This window comes from Canis lupus, chromosome 17 (genome assembly GCF_003254725.2).
Source record: "Canis lupus dingo isolate Sandy chromosome 17, ASM325472v2, whole genome shotgun sequence".
Lineage (NCBI taxonomy): Eukaryota > Metazoa > Chordata > Mammalia > Carnivora > Canidae > Canis > Canis lupus.
In genome coordinates, this window is record NC_064259.1 from 26,517,267 (window position 1) to 26,534,846 (window position 17,580).

General features: G+C 38.1%; 1 protein-coding gene across 15 annotated transcripts in view; it reads left to right on the forward strand.

Annotated features, from left to right (window-relative positions):
- Positions 1 to 17,580, forward strand: part of LTBP1 (latent transforming growth factor beta binding protein 1) — a 391,779-nt gene that overhangs the window by 357,598 nt on the left and 16,601 nt on the right. For all 15 annotated transcript variants that reach the window (XM_025454210.3, XM_025454208.3, XM_049095987.1 and 12 more), the window contains 5 exons: positions 3,077 to 3,253; positions 3,990 to 4,076; positions 6,210 to 6,338; positions 7,005 to 7,145; positions 8,145 to 8,315. In XM_025454210.3, the coding sequence (XP_025309995.1) occupies positions 3,077 to 3,253; positions 3,990 to 4,076; positions 6,210 to 6,338; positions 7,005 to 7,145; positions 8,145 to 8,315 (705 nt within the window). The remainder of the gene's footprint in view (positions 1 to 3,076; positions 3,254 to 3,989; positions 4,077 to 6,209; positions 6,339 to 7,004; positions 7,146 to 8,144; positions 8,316 to 17,580) is intronic.

Here is a 17,580-nt window from a genome sequence, read left to right on the forward strand (position 1 = left end):
TTGTCTCAAAGAGGAGAAAGAAATGAAAAAAAGGCAAAGCAAAGCAAATTTGTGCCAGTTCAAATGCTAAGAAGCTGAGCCCCAAAGAAGAGGTTTGGGAAAAGCAGTAGGCATGGCACATTGGATCCAACCTAAATGGTTTCTTCTAGAGGCTTATAACCTGCACCATCTGCTTCATGGAGTTACTCTGTGGATCACAAGAAAGGGCCTTTGTAAAAATTGCTTCAGAAACATGTATAAAAGATCCCAAAACTCATTTATCACCATCCACACCCTGGAATTAAGCTACACAAATTGCTGTTTGTACACAGATGTTATGCCAGCCTCTTAATAAAATTGACAAATAACATCTGAAAATACCAGAGGAGAGGTAGTTTCTTAGAAGTCTGTGGTTTAAAAAAAAAAAAAAAAAAAAAAGTCTGTGACCTGAGGTATGTGATGTGGCTAATCTGACTCATAACATCTTTAAGAAAAATAAAACTCATTCTTTTTCATGCTTGGCACTTTTATGTCTATTGATTAGATCTCTTAAAGCTATTTTGTGATAGAACCATTCTTCCTGAGGCAGCAATGACTTAAACTCCTACAGAGATTCTCTAAAGAAATCACATTGCATTGTGTTTTCCCCCAGTGGAAAAATGCTCTAGGAAGTTAATTGTTTAAAGGTTAGAAAGATAGAGAAATTGCCTGTTTTTCACAGAACAACCTTTGTGGACCAGTTTTTTTTAAAAGAATTTGCATCTCTTTCCAAACACGAATGAGGGCCTGACTGACCCCCAATTTCAGCTGTGTAAACATTGAACTTTCAGTCTGCTTGGAGAAAAAAATAAAACTTGTAACAACCAATGTAAAACCTGAATAATACAATGATTTTATTGATTATCTCCCTTATGCAATAACTTGTGAGTTTCCTTCCAAAGAAAAAGGAAAACAAAGATAATTTTATTTCTCAGTTTCTGTGCTGTAAGTAAAACAGTGTAGAAAACAGACCATATATGTCTATATTTTTATATATATGTAAAGTTTCTGACTAGTGTAGAAGCTTGTGGTGTCTGATTACCTATGAGTATAGCAATCTTCATGGTGTCCTACTATATAGTATTCCATTTTATAACAAACACCATGACATACTTACAACTTTGAAGACAAGAAGACAGTTATTCAGTCCTCTTTTATCTTCATTGACAAATTGCTTGTGTTGCTGATTTGACTTGTATTTCTAAATGCGTTCGTTAATAGCTAGGTGCACTTTTAGATCAAGTGATTAAAATGAGCAGAATAATTAGTAATAGGCTGTCAATTTATTCACAAGTGTTGGGGGAAAATTTATAAAATGTTGTACAGGGCTCATGATGGATTTTAATAACTTAAAATGCCCTGACTTTTCCCAAAGAATTCTGTGGATAAGAGTTCATAGAATGAAGTGATGGTCTTCTCCATCCATGTGGACAAGACACATTTCTGTCTTCTGCACACTTGAAAGCTAAAAAGGACGAGGGCTTTGGCAGGTTCTATCTGATTTCACACACAAGGAAATGATTTAAAACCGCTTCATAAACTGCTGTAGAAATCAGCATTTCTGCTTTTTCCTGGACACTTATTCTAGGTTGGAATTTGTCATCAGCTATTAACACTGAGAGTCCAGACTGAATTATGTCAAAGGCAGAATGATCTAAGAAGTAACCAGAATCAAGGGTGAAAGGGATCTTTTACATTCTCATTGATGTTCTATTTTTTGAGAGATATGTATACACTAGTTTTGTTTGCCATTTTGCTGGTTTTCCCTGCCACAGGAAGAAAGAAAAGGTGGTAGCTTTTCTGATACAAGTCTATGAACTTATATTTTAAGAAGACTTTCTATATGGCATATTAATCTAGTTTTCACAGTCAACCTGACCCTGCCAAAATAAATACATAGGAAATTATTGTGAAAATAACTCATTAAACTTTCCTAATAATACAATCATCTACCAACTGCAAAACAAAGGTTGGTGTTGACATTAAAGTCTTATCCTCACTGGCAAATGTTTTCCCTTTATCCCTCTAGTTTCTTTGTGTCCAAGAATCAGGAAATAGCATTCTAATGAAAATATGTCATTCAAATTAATCTCAGTAATTGCAATGGCTGTAGTCAGCTTATTAATAAATTCTAACTGGATCAGAGGCAGTAATTTGAACTCTACGGCATATGGTAGGGAAGAGATTAGACTACAAGCCTAGTCTCAAAATATTGACCATTTTTTAAAAGTATAAACTTGTTCATAGACTACAGATCTGATGGGATTAAATTATTTGTAGTATTATCTGAAAGCTAGGTGATTGTGTTCTCACTGTATACTATCATGTCCCTTTGTCTTTTATCATAGAGGGTTAAACTGAGTCTGTTGGAAAACATATTCCTCTAGAACACACATGAGCCAGGAGTAGAACCTAGCCTTGAAATTCTACCCCGAGGCTTAGCTGGCATTCATTATTTCATTCAAAGCCCTATTTTGCAGCAATTGGAGTAGACTTTCAGTAACAAAAGGTTTTTTTATAGACGTTAGATTATTGCAGTGTTTTTCTGGTTATCTTATGCTGCCTTGTACTATTCAGAAAAGATTGGGGCATGGTTGATTCCAATAACCACCTAAGAGTTAAATACTTTGTGCGGCCCCACATTTCTGGTCAAATGTTGGGGAAAATTTTCATTGATTTAAGTAGGTGTTATAGCTCATATAGGACGGCTCTACGTTTGGCAAGAAAGCAGATATGGAAACTCTTGTCACGGCCAAATGTACAAGAATAAAGTAATTGGTTAACGTAAAAGGAAATGATTTTGACAGATTTACACTCTTGGGGTGTGTTAGAAATCCATCAAAATTCAGGATTCCAGGGCATTTTTTTTTTTATCTCACAGTGGAAGAATCCACCACCAAAAGGAAAAGACAGCTTTGTGGAAGTGAAATGTCACTGACACACCCACACACACACACACCCACACACACGTCTTTTTACCACTGTGTCTTCTGCTCTGGTGTGATACTGATCTCATTGGTCCTGGTGGTCCTCTTTTGACTTTCTCCACTCTATTTAGATTTAGATGAAGATCAACCCAAAGAAGAAAAGAAAGAATGCTACTATAATCTAAACGACGCCAGCCTCTGTGATAATGTGCTGGCCCCCAACGTCACCAAACAAGAATGCTGCTGTACATCTGGTGCCGGGTGGGGAGACAACTGTGAGATCTTCCCGTGCCCTGTCGTGGGGACTGGTAAGGACCAGTGGAGTGGTGTGTGCATACTTGGGTTTGGTCCTGTGGTGTCCAGGGCCTTGAAATGTCCTCATTTTGGTCGCTGCATTGAAGCCTTATAATGATAGCATTGCCTGGGACCTACCGTAGTGGAATCAAGATGAGAATACCTTACGGTATGTTTCACTGTAGGCTAGAAGCATCCCCTTCATCCCACCTCCAAATGTATTTAAAGTTAATTTCAGTCTATCACAGAATAGCCTGTTACAGTGAGGTTCCATATGAATTTTGGCAGAAAGATGATTCAGTTTTATTCCATTTTTAAGTTGAAATCAGTCTCTTTTGCTAAAACTGACACCACATTATCCATTATGAGAACTTGCATATTTAGGCTAAGATCTTGCTTGAATGGAGTCTTACCAAACCTTTAAAATGCTAGAAAGCACAGTAATGGAGAAGTAAGTCATCACATCAGTTAAAACATGGGTAAATAAAAGGTGCATGAACTAGGAAAGTTTTTAAAAATTACAAGTAAACTTAGAAAGTCATTAGATTTATTTGTATCTAATCTGTAATTTTGGAGATTTACTGAATTTATTTGCCCAAATTAGATGACAAGATTTGCCTTAAAGTTACTGAGTCTGAGAAAGAAGAACTGAATTTAAAACACAGGTTAATAGAGGATGTTCTTTTTTTCCCTTTCTTCAACTTTTTTCTTTTCTTTCTTTCTTTTTTTTTTGGTTTCCCCTGAACTCAGCTGAATTCACCGAAATGTGTCCTAGAGGGAAGGGTTTTGTCCCCACTGGAGAATCTTCTTACGACACGAGTGGTGAGAACTATAAAGGTCAGAACCAAACAAATGAATTTGAGACGTGCGCATACCAGTGTTCCAGTTTAAGCATGGTTGGGGTTCAACAGAATTAGAGTTCTTCTAATCATGGAAACTGATTAGAAAGCCTTTAATTCTTCTATTGGAAGGCCCCTGTGGACTCTGGGCAGAGCTGTATCTTGGGACTTAGAACACTTAAGACTGCGTGGTCTTGGGATATCATGTTAACCTCCCAAGTTTCCAGCTCTTCATCTCTGAGATAGGAATAATGTCTCAGAGGTTATCATGAGAATTAAATAAGGTAACATACTAAAAATACTTAACATAAAATTCTGTCTTTATAAATTCTTTTATTCGGGAGGTATATTAGAAATAATATAAATTAAGACCGTATAATTTTGACCATCATTATGTGGGTCTTTATGACCATCAATGAAGCTAAGATTTTGCCTTCTTTAGAAGTCATTCTACTGTTGCTAAGATACTTTTACCAATGGCTGCAGATTCCTCAAAAGGAATGGAAAAGAAAACTAAAGTAGATGTGTTTTATATATTTAATGCTATTAGTCCGTAATTCTAAAATAAATGGGCAGCTTTTTTATTTTGACGAAATTTAAACCACATGTATGAATATTTCTTTGTTAATCACTCACTTTTGACATTTCCATGATGAAGATATTATGACCTCTTATAGACAATGTGTGGCTTTTTTTCCTTTACGGTTTAATAATTGAAAACTGCTAAGTTGCCTAGAAAACAGACTAAACATTTTTATCTTCCATCCGTTTTTCAGAACTACTGTTTTAATGATAGTAGCCGAATAAGAAATTCCATACGTGTTTTTTATTTTATATCAGTGATTTAGTACAATTAATAACAAGACTTGGTTTGCAATATATGTTTAATGGTTTTTAAGTTCACAAATATTCTGCTTTGTTTTTGAAGGGATATAGTTGAATCTCACTTCATGTTATGGAACAGAGCCTTAATTTCACCACAAAGTGACCTTCTTTTTCATATAAAAATAAGTTCCTCTTCACCCTGTCTTAGCAGTGCTGTAAATGATTGGAATATTAGTTGCAGATCCAAACAGCTATGTATTATGGATTTGACTTTACCACTTGCTATGTAACTTTGAGTGATTCATCTATGGAGCATGTGATTTTTTTTTTTTTTAATGACATGGTATTTGTTCTAAAATGCTAGAACCAATGATAATAACAATAGCAATCGGGATCCCTGGGTGGTACAGCGGTTTAGCGCCTGCCTTTGGCCCAGGGCGCGATCCTGGAGACCCGGGATCGAATCCCACGTCGGGTTCCCGGTGCATGGAGCCTGCTTCTCCCTCTGCCTATGTCTCTGCCTCTCTCTCTCTCTCTGTGTGACTATCATAAATTTTAAAAAATAAATAAATAAATAAATAAATATAACAATAGCAATAGCAATGAAAGAAAGGGGATAAAAGTTTTTGAACATCTATGGAATCTTCTACATGGATTTATATCATTTAATTGTATCAGACAGGTGTTCCTCTTGCCCCAACTTACCAATGAGTAAACTGAGGTTTGCAGATGGTGAGCATTCTAAATTCTGTGAAGGAATAGGTCTGCCAACACCCTTAGAAATTTGTGCTTTTATTAGCTGGTCATTATCACCAAAAAGGAAGATTCATCAAATTCCATCAAACTCTTCTTGGAAGTGTTCTTTCATCTCAACTAGTTAATGGGCCAGAATACACATTTATAGAAAGGCACGTTTCTTAAAAGGTATGCTATTAAGCCAATCTTGTTTATATGTTAACCAGTTGAATTTAGATCAAATAAAATTTAAAAAAATATTGTCAGTTGTATTGTGAAATCCATCGAGTATTTCATTAAATAGGAGGTAGCAACCCAGAAATCATATTTACAAAAAGACCTTCTCCAATAATGTTTTGAACATAGTCCCCAAATATCACAGATTCTGTTTCCACATCTGTGAGTTAGGCCTAACTTGAAGAATTTTCTGATGTTGTATCTGAAGATTCTTTGGAATGAAATATAATATGAATATTATAATATTTAACTTGAAGCCCCATATTGGTTAGACTCTTCTTTTTAACTGAACGACCAAAGCTAACTGTTCTCTTTCTCCATTTTTCCCCCATAGATGCAGACGAATGCATGCTCTTTGGGCAAGAAATCTGCAAAAATGGTTTCTGTCTGAACACTCAGCCTGGTTATGAATGCTACTGTAAGCAGGGGACATACTATGATCCCGTCAAATTGCAGTGCTTTGGTAAGTATTAAGAGGATACATGGTGCTGTGAAAATACACAGATGGAAAAAATAAGTAATACTGTGTAGTAAAAACAATTCCTTTGCATCTACGTTACGTGTCGAAAAGATCTTTAAATGTTTTATGGATCCTTTTCTTGAGTAAGATTTAAGAAAATAAAAAACCTCCATAGTATTTGAACAGATTTCAAGCAAAGAGTTAATATTCAATGTGGAATTATAATTCAGGTCACTGGTTTAACTGAAGTGTTCTTTTGGTCTGGGGAGCCTCCTGTTTCATCACTCATACCATGCAAGTGAGAGTCATTTTTAAATACTGACCCAGACTTTAAGGCTTAAGCAGAAAACCATATACACTAGGCAGAAAAACATAGCAAAAGGAAATAATTTTAAAACTATCATAAAGAGGCATTTTATCTTCAATTTCTAAGCATATCCTGTTCCTAAATGTTTTCTTTCTTTAATGTCAGCAGCAGCAGGACACTATTATTTTTTCCAATCAATACAATTTAATATTTTTAGAGTCAGAGCTGTTCTTTCTTGGATGATGATGTGTAGTTAATTAAAATGTGGCAGCCCCTGGAATCTGGACTAAATTTAGCAGTGTGGGAAGTGTAGGAGGTACAACTGATTGCTGGTTTTCTTTAATAATTTTTTTTCTCTTAAGATATGGATGAATGTCAGGACCCCAACAGTTGTATTGATGGCCAGTGCGTTAATACAGAAGGCTCTTACAACTGCTTCTGTACCCATCCCATGGTCCTGGATGCTTCAGAGAAAAGATGTATACGGCCAACTGAATCACATGGTATGTTCGGATGTGAGGTGCAAGTCTGTGTCTAAAGAAATGGCAAGGTTTTCCTTTTGACTGAAATATGAGCTACTGGGAAATAGAAAAATGACTCCTCGGGTATTTTGGAGTAATTAAAAGGAGATACTAAGAATAATAAAAGAGAATAATTGTAAGAGAAACAATAAGCTGCATATCTTCAGTATGTAGGAGAATCCATACCCTGCATGTGCTTATTTAACAGATAACAAAATATGGACTGGCTGAGCGGATAGCGGGGCTCTTCTCTGGCCAGCATTTGCCACATTTCACCCTCAAAGGCAACTGAGGAGGACCTGAGTTGAGAGAAAGATAATCAGGCTTGTTTGACTGGACTGGAGAATACAGATGAGACGGGGCAGAGCAGACAGGGGAATCCAGCAAGGTGATAGAGACCCCTGGTGTCCATTGATTGGAATCCTTGTTCATCCCCAATCAGATGATGTGCTACTCATAATTGGCATAATTAATCTATCCATCATCACTGTAAGGAACTGCTTTGGATGGAGTCAGTTGAAAGGCAGAAGTTTGGAATCAAATCTAGCATGGAGTGCCACTAGTCTGGGGCTTTGGTGGATGAATTGGGTGAGAAAACATGAATCTGCAAAGTGTTATGTAGAAAGAAATGGTAGGATTTGACAGAAGAGTAAATGTAAAAAAGGAAAGATTGGGAAATCAGAAGTGCTTTAGGATTATGGAGTATAGAAGGAAGACAATGCAGTGCTGTCTATAATGAAGCTGCAGAGGGAGGGATTTAATTGAAACATGATGGGCAGGTTGAATTTCAGCTGATGGAATGACACCCAGTTGGAGATGACAGGTTTGATCCATGGAAAGACCAGGCTGGCTTCAAACTTGTACTTGGAAGTCAGTCTTAGAAATAGAGATGGAAACTTTGAGACTCATTGGCTTCTACCACACTGTTTATGAAATAGGAATAACAGTGTGATTGTCATGGAACCATGTTTTCCCTTTCAGAACAAATAGAAGAAACTGATGTCTACCAAGATCTGTGCTGGGAACATCTGAGTGATGAGTATGTGTGTAGCCGGCCTCTTGTTGGCAAGCAGACAACCTACACTGAGTGCTGTTGTTTGTATGGAGAGGCCTGGGGTATGCAGTGTGCCCTGTGCCCCATGAAGGATTCAGGTGAGCCCTGATCCAGCTCCTTCTGCTGGAGGCCTTTGGGAACCAGTTCATCTCCCCTCCTTTGGAGCCTTCTGTGTGTCTTCATCTTCACTCCTGATTCCTTTCATCAGAGGTGTGTGTGTGTGTGTGTGTGTAAGAGCAGGGTCGCATAAACATCTGGCTCTTGGTTTACCTCCAGTCCAGACCCTGTCATTAACTTTTGAAATCCTCATTCTATTTCACCAAAAAAAAAAAAAAAAAAAGATAAATGACACAAAGAAACATAATGCAACTTTGCAATTGGTGGCAAAGATCTTTAGAATTTATATTTCCTGATACTTCCTTTTTTCCTACAGTCTTCCTCATTTCTAACAGTGTCTACTTAGAGCAAAAAGTATTAGAGACTGTAGAAAATCTTTGTAGGTCAAAGCCCCGATTTTTGTGTCAGCCTCTTGGTGAGAGAGATCAAAAAGGGGTTAGGACAATAAAGGAAGAGAGGTGGAAGTGAGTGAAAATGTATTTGAACAAATGTCCTTTCATTTTAAGGGTTAGATCTGAGGATAAATCTTTGGTCAAATTGCAAATGCAACTGCTAGGCTTTGGATCTATCCCCTCTCCTTGTGTGGGGGAGGACTGACTGACTGGAAGGTGCTAACTCTGGGCTGTTGGGTGACTGCTGGTTTGTGCCTTGACTGCTTCTCTTCTTACCTCGGCAGCCACTTACTGCTCTTTAAAGGAAAGCCCTGGAGGGGGGAGGGGGTGTGGCCCTGCTGGAGCCGGGGCTGGGGGTGCCCGGGGGGGGGGGGGGCGGGGGCGGGCACGGGTCCCGGGCTTCGGGGGGTGGAAAAAAAAAAAAAAAGAAAAAATAAATAAATAAATAAAGGAAAGCCCTGGAGATTGTAGGAGAAAGGAGGGGAACTGAGTGGGAAAAACCAGAGAGAGTGACAAAACATGAGAGACTCCTAACTCTGGGAAACGAACAAGGGGTAGTGGAGGAGGAGGTGGGCAGGGGGATGGGGTGACTAGGTGACGGGCTCTGAGGAGGCACTTGATGGGATGAGCACTGGGTGTTATACTATATGTTGGCAAATCGAAATCCAATAAAAAAAATACATAAAAAAAAGAAAGCCCTGGAAAGGTTTGGTGTACCATTTAGTCTTAAGCTATGAAATCTATTTGCTAAAGCTAGAAAGATACTGGTGGGTATAAAATAAAGGAGTTTATAATTTAAAAATTCTCAGAATGGCCACAAGGGGAAGAATTTCTCAAAAAAGAGCAAATGCATTTATTTCCAGTTAACTAGAATGCAACTTTCAAGCTATTTTATAGTTTTTTCAGATTAGCAATAACTTAAAACCAATGTAGCATAAAAAAATAAAATGATTTGAAATGCCATAAAAGAAAAAGGATTTGCAAAGGATAAAGAGCAAATACATAAAGAAATAGATGGTGATGTTAGCAGCCCGGAAGTGGAAAGAGGATGCGTTCTGGGGTCAGACAGGCTGGGTTGGGAATCCAGAAATGTTCATTGGGAAAAATAACCTCACCCAGTACAGCTCTTTGGAAAACAGAGGCATTTATATCTATCTTGTTGAGTTGTTGAGGACAGGGAGGGTGTAGGTAGAGCAGAACACAGGGAATGGTATAATTATTAGCATTTCTGTGGCCTCTGTTCCAGGAGGCAGATGCCACAGGAAGGCAGGAGTGAAATCCACAGGAAGTGAGCACCCTGGGGCTTGAGACATCTCACAGGGCTCTAATCCCTCAGATCATTTTACTTAGCCAGTGGTTTTTGTTGTTTAATTTTTTTCAAATAACACATACCCCTTCTAAAGAATGAATCCAAGATGTTCTGTCTGTCTCTACCTACTGCATCACAGTTGCACGCCCCTCCTCCTTAAAGATGTTCATTCTTAACAACTGTGGTTTTTTTTTTACATCATCCAAACCTTTTTCCTACACATTAAATGTTGTTATATAGCTACATTTGTATTAGTTATTGTTATATATTTATATTTTTTAAACATTTATTTGAGAGAGAGAGAGGAGAGAGTGGAGAGGGACAGAGGGAATCTTCAAGCAGACTCCCTGCTGAGGCTCAATGTGGAGCTAGAGTTCACCACCCGTTAGATCATGACCCTGAGATCATGATCTGAGGAGTTGGATGCTTAACCCACTGAGCCAGCTAAGCGCCCATATATTTAAGAGCATTATTTAAAACTGAATTCCCTATCATCCATAAAACACACTTTGTTTTTTTGTCTTACTCTTCAGCATCTCTGAAATTGGGGGTATCTTATAATTGATGGCATCAAACAACAGCCACAAGCCTTTGTTTCACATTTTAATAGTGTCTATTACGTCAAAATGCTTTTTACAATCTGTGGTATCTTAGAATTGATGAAAGATGGTAAGTTTTAAATGGCTGCACAGACTGCTTGATGGATGTTCCAGGTTTTCTTTAGTCACCTCTGGCCCTAGACATTTGGGTTGCTTGTGCCTCCCATGTCTTGGCTCGATCTTGATTTTCCTACTATGACCATTGCTGCAGTGTACTTTCATGTTTGTATCCTACACATACCTGCAAAATGCCTACAGCTGAAAATGCTGAGTTGGGAAGTACCTGTACTTTACATTTACTATATTACTCTGAACATATTGTGCAAATTTGCACTCAGCAGCATAGGAAATGACTCTTTCTTCATACCCTTCTACCATTGGCTATTTTCAGTTTCTTTAAAAGTTCATTTATCAGGTGAGTGAGAAGGGTATCTTAACATGTTATCTCCCTTATTTCTAGGGAATTAGAGTATCTTTTCTCTGTTTATAAGTGATATGTATTTCTTTGTCAGTGAGTTTATCATATCCTTTGGTCGTTTTTTGTTGGACTTTATGTCTTTTTCTTATTAATTTGTAGGAGCTTTGTACATATTCTGTTGACAGCCCGAATATTTGGGTTTATGGTATATATGCTTGTCTTTATGGAAACTCCTTTATGGAGATTCTGCACATATTTGCATTTTATTCTGTCCCTGTTCTGATCCTATGATATTAAGTATTTACTGCATGTAAATCTGACAAGCCAGTTCCTTTGAAAATCAAATTTAATTGACCTAGTTTTTGGAAGAATAGTCCAGCATATTGCTGTTAGAAATTAATTTTAGAATATTGCCTCAATTATGTTTAGCTGAGACTTAACACATTTTTAAAATGTAAATTTGAGGAAATATATGTGAACAAATACATCCTGTGTATAATATTTTTAGGGGGATATCGATTATCAGGAAATGATACTCATTGGTTTTCGATCTTTTATTTTTTTTAAACATTATGTCAACTGAATTGTAATTTTAACCTCCAACATATAAATTGATTAATCTCAAAGATGCTGCAGGAGCTGCCTGGGGGAGGAAGTACTTAGGCTCTTGAGATATCTGTGAAGGACACGAGGGCTCCAAAGAACACATGTTGAAAACTGTTGTTCTAAATGTTTTCGTCAGAGGATAGGAATCAGTTAAGCAGCCCAGAAGGAGTATTTCTGTTATACTCCTAAGATTATGGGCCTGCACTACACTCTGTGGATTCAGAATAAATGACTCATTTATTCTCCACAGAGAGGATCCACAGCACAGTTAAGCAGGTTTTCCAGAGTTCCTCCGACCATGCTCCTTGATCAGCAGCTGACATTCTAGTTGTACCTACAGCAGACCATCTCCCATTGAGATTTTCTGCTGGAATATGGTCACTGAGGGGAACCAGAGCATGGATGTCAACACAGGGGCTCTGGAAGCAGGTCGCCTGAGTGTGAATCCTGCCCTGGCATCTTATCTATGCAACCTTGTTACTTTGTCTCTGTGTGACTCAATTTTAAGACTTGCTTTTCGAGACTGCTGCTTCATAAATATCAGTGGGCATGTCCGTTACCTGTACCTGGAGATCTTACCAAAAACAGATTCTGGTTTCTAGGTGCAGAGGGGTGGGCAGGACTCTGTGTTCCTAGCAAGTCTCAAGATGATGAGGATGCTGCTGGTCCTCAGACCACACTCGCAAGCTGTCCTCAAGACATCTAAGAGCATCCACTGTGATTTTGTTAAAAACCAACTTTAATGCTGTAGCTAAGAGGAAACAAAGAACGTGAGCTTTAAACGTGTTTATTCATAATTTCTGTCATTTTACCTTTTAAATATGCTGTTCATGGATATCTTGAGAGTTGAAAAGGACCACATTGTCTGTTAGTATAAGCACTGGATTAATCCCAGCCTCTCAGGCACTGAACCGTCCAGTTTCCCTAGAGCTCAGCGCTGCTTTGGGGAACAATTAGTTACTGATGGAAACAGTGCTGGAGGAATTTGAGGAATAAATCGCAGCACTTGTCATCAGCTTTGAGCATTAAAGTGCAGTGTAAAGTAAAGCTTTGGCTCTGGAGCAGGCTTTCACACTTCTGGTCCAATAGGTCATGGGCACTAATTCTTGCTAAGGCAGCAACTACATCTGAGAATCCTGGTAGTTGGAGGAGGTGGGAGTGGCTTGTTCAGTAGTGTTCTCTGTAGTTGGATGGCATCGTGCGGATTGGTACCACATGCTAGGGAAATGAGTAGAGGGGGACAGATATAGCAGGGCAACTTTACATGAGAATTATATAGATGTATAATTCAGTGCATTTCTGGGACTGCTTAGGATCCCATCTTCATCCTCTGCGAAAGTCATGGAGGCCAGACCTCACGCATTAGCAGAGGTTCCAGACAATTGAGGGAGACCTAGCAGGTGGGACAGTGCACAGTTTGTTGAAGGCATCATGTGTGCTGACAGTCTTCCCATCCTCAGCCTACCCTAGAGGCCTTAGTTCCCTTATTCCCACTCCCACCTCCTCCTCTCCTTGCCCTCTCTGTACCCTTGGATGCTGCCTGCTTTAAAAATGTTTGAGGGAGAGGGACTGAACTGCTTTGGGAGGATCCTGAGATTTGAGCTCATTATCAATATATCATTCCAGACTCTGGGAGAGAAAAGCTGTTTGGAAAACCAAGTCAGAGAAAACAAGCCATTTTATCCATATCATAAGCAAGACTTAGGGAAACTACAGCTTTAGAGCTAGGTGATAAGGTACCAAAATGAGCAAAACAGGAGGTGGTGTCTCATCAGCTGTGCACCAGAGTCTAGCACACTGGTGGGCAGAATGATCTATGTTTGATGAATTAAGGGACTACAGCAAGGCAGTAATTCTTGAAAAGTAAAATGTAAAATGCCTTGCATTTATACAAAATGAATTTTTAATGTTTTTATTGCTACTCTTAAAAGTATCAACTTCAATTTTCTGGAGAAAGTACCTATGAATTACAAGATATTTGGGATGCCATTATCTCTTGTAAATAAAAACCCTTAACCTGCATGTGAAAGAAAATTAGGCACACTTCAGTACTGGAATCTAAACTACCCAGAGTTGGGGCACCTGAGTGGCTCAGTTGGTTAAGCATCTGAATCTTGATTTTTAATTTTTTTTTAATTTTACTTATTAATGATAGGCACACAGTGAGAGAGAGAGAGAGAGAGAGAGAGAGAGAGGCAGAGACACAGGCAGAGGGAGAAGCAGGCTCCATGCACCGGGAGCCCGATACGGGATTCGATCCCGGGTCTCCAGGATTGCGCCCTGGGCCAAAGGCAGGCGCTAAACCGCTGCGCCACCCAGGGATCCCCTGAATCTTGATTTTAACTCAGGTCATGATTTCAGGGTCCTTGGATAGAGACCTGTAGAGGCTCTCCATGCCTAGCGGGGAGTCTGAGAATCTTCTTCCTCAGCTCCTCCCCCTGTTCATGCTGTGTGTTCATGCACATGCATGCTCTCTCTCTAATAAATAAATCTTGTAATAGTAATAATAATAAAATACCCAGGGTTCCCAGTGTCTGTGGCTATCTTGTTAAAATAATTAGACTTCTATCAAGTAAATTATTAAAGTAATTAGACATATTGTAAGTAAATTGAACATAAAGACTTAAAGTCTTTGATCTAAAACTTTGAAGAAATTTGATGGGACCCTTAGTGTGTTGGGAGAGTGCCACCTATGGGTGGTATAGTGTATTGCACCACAGATGTTGGACCCTCTGAAGTACTCTTAATGAAAGTCAGGTGTAGAAAGGTGAGAGTTGTTAAAAAAAAATAAAAAACCTCTAAGGAAACTTGTGCCACAAAAGACATTGGCAAATGTTAAAACAATTTTTGTAAAACACTAATATTAATCGAAATGCAGAGGAATTGTCCTCTCAGTTTTGCTTAGAGAACAGTTGGAAGATACACACACACACACACACACACACACACACACACACACACACACACACTTGATGCAGAAATTCTAGTTCTGGGGATACAGATCATGCTTGTACTTGAGTGCCAGAGGGGAAAATGTAATCATTCCAGCATTACAAAAATTTGAAATCAATTCTGCCATTAGGGAATTTGTAAACTATTCTATGCAAGGTGCAATTAGAAATAAGAACCATGGTTGAAAAGCAATCTCAAGTTATTTATAGTTTACCTGTTTTCAGTTTTCATTAAATTACTTACATACTCCTTCCATCATTTCATTATTTACTGCACACCTGCTATGCACTAGCCAACAAATTTTGGAACAGATGTATAGTTGGTATTTACATGAAGTATAAATTTCAATTCTGTAAAACTAACATAGTATACAATTATGTTACTAAATTAGAGTAGTTTTCTCCTAAATGTTGTCTCATCAGAATGTACACGTGATACCCTTAATTAATAAATTCACCCTCTGCTGCAACACCAGATTTTTTAATACTTCCTAATAGCTGATCAACTGCCAATTTTTTCGTATGGTTTTGCAAAAGTGAAAGACTGTGGAATCTGTTTTTGAACAACTGAGCTGGTGATTTCTTCCATATCCATCCAGAGCTCTTACATGTTCCCAAATATCTCCATGTAAGAAGTTTCATAATACCCTTGGAGGTGTGAAGGAAGACAGGGATTTGACTCATGGACTGAACTTGAAACAATATTGTAACTGGGCAGTGGTTGCAAAAGTCCTTTCAGCAGTCATGGTTTAAGGCCTTTTCCAAGAAATATGTTTCCAAAGAATGTTAATAATAACTTTGGAACATCCTCCATGTGAGGCACAGTGAGTGGTCACTGCCTTCGGGTTAGGCAGTCCAGGGATCTCATTCTCTTCCTGGCACTGCTTCTGTCGATTGCACTGGACAAGTTCCTTTAGTTTCCTTTATCCAAAGTTGAGAACTCTTGTGAAGGTATATGGTAATTAATACTCTCGGAGTGTGAAAGCATTTATCATTTTGATCAGTGAGCCTGAATAGTATGATTAAAGGAAGTATAGCTGTTAATAAATTATAGTGGGACATTAAAATCCCACTGGAAAGATATAAAAGGCCTCCTGAATCGTCTGGCTACCATGCATACATTATGTATGCTGTATGCATGCAGAGCAGTAAGTGATCCAGTTCTTTGGGACGTAATTCTTGGTATCCGTAGAACTAGATTGGATTGGATACCACAGGGAATGGCGAGTAAGCAACCTGTGTTGTTTCTTACTGAAAAAATTTGTTTCCTTCTTCCTACCCCTCCCAGAAAGGAGCAGAAATACTTTTCTTACTATAGAAGGACTAGTGCAAAATAAAGTTTAGTCATGAATTTTGTACATACAGCTTTGTGATGTAATCATTACATTAGTTTCCTTGCTTGTAAAATGACAGTAGCAACAAGCAGTCATTTGAGACTTAAGTGTGATATAAATGCATGTGAGATGCTTGGATTACAGTAAATGCTTTGTAGGTGTTAGCAAATCAAATCCTGTTCCAGGAAATGAGTTTGAGCTAATGATTATTCCCGACTGCTACTTTGTCATTTGGTGCTACGAGTCCTCTTTGAAAGGAGGGAAGAATTAAAGACAATGAAGAATTTGGAAGAGTGTTTGGGGACTAAGAGACAGCCCTGTGACCCCTGAGAGAAGCTACTCTGTCCACTCCCCTCCAGGCTCCAAAGCTCTGAGTGTTTAAGCTAGGGGAGACTTTATGGCTAAAAAGGACCACTTCATGTTGCCTTGCAATGAACATTCAGTGAATTCAATTTTTTTTTTTACTTTTTAATTAAAAAAGCAAAATAATATGTTTACAAATAGTATTATTTACAAATGTTAAAACCTAGATTTTCCTGAAAATTTAAGTTCAACTTACACATTTTGCCATGCTGCTTCTATAAGTCCAATATTTTTATAATATCAAGTTTTATTTCATGATGAATATTTAAGTATATCAAGGAAGAAATAAAACTTCCCTCAAGATTGACTTCTATATCGAAACTATGTGAATTAAATCTCTTAACACTTTGGTCTCCATTTATAAACTTTATGTATTTGATTTTCTCCTCAGCACTTCATATACCCAAAAGGGCAGCCCGCAATCCTAATAAGCATTTTCTTCTTAAGTGCATAAGCAGCTCTTATAAATCTAATAAGTCAAACTTGAAATGATAAGTTGAATTTTCTAATAAATATAAATACTATTTGCCAATCTAATCAGATCCTCTTAATTTTCATTCAACACAAATCCTAATCTAAAGTCAGCTTTATTTCAAACTAAAATCACAAAGTCTACCCGTCCGATTCTGTATTATAGGGTACTCCTAAACATTAAAAACATAGAAAATAACAAAAATTTCATTCTAAAATATGTCTAACAGAAAAATATTACTATTCTATATTTAATGTACATCACTACTAGCAGAATTTCCACCTCAAGTCAGCCCAGGTTACTGGGTGAAAAAATATACCACTGTGATTGTCAATTATTAAAGAATTAAGACTAGAGTGTGGAATGTGTATGCTCATGTGTGAGTCTGAGCATCCATGCATGATATGCCGAGCACATTTCATTACTTCATGTGAGCAGGGAACCACAAATGTTTCTCCTGTATTATTTTTATAATCAGTATCTTCCACTGAAAAGGACTCTCAAGGGAATAATAGGGTAGATAAAATTAATAAAAGCTTTTGTCCAACAACATATGACTCACCCTTAAGAATCAGATACCTGCTCCTAAAGGGATGTGCTCACTCTGCAGAGAGATTCCGTACCACACTAGTGACTCAGACTGAAGATAAACTTCCCTTGTACCTGGAGGCTGGAGGATTTTCTCTGACTTGAAGGTCATTCTCTGTTCTTTTCAGCAATTCAGCAGTTCAGAACTGAGTGAGGCCCACCTACATGATATGATGGAGGGCAGTTTGCTTTACACAGGTCCACCAATTTAAAT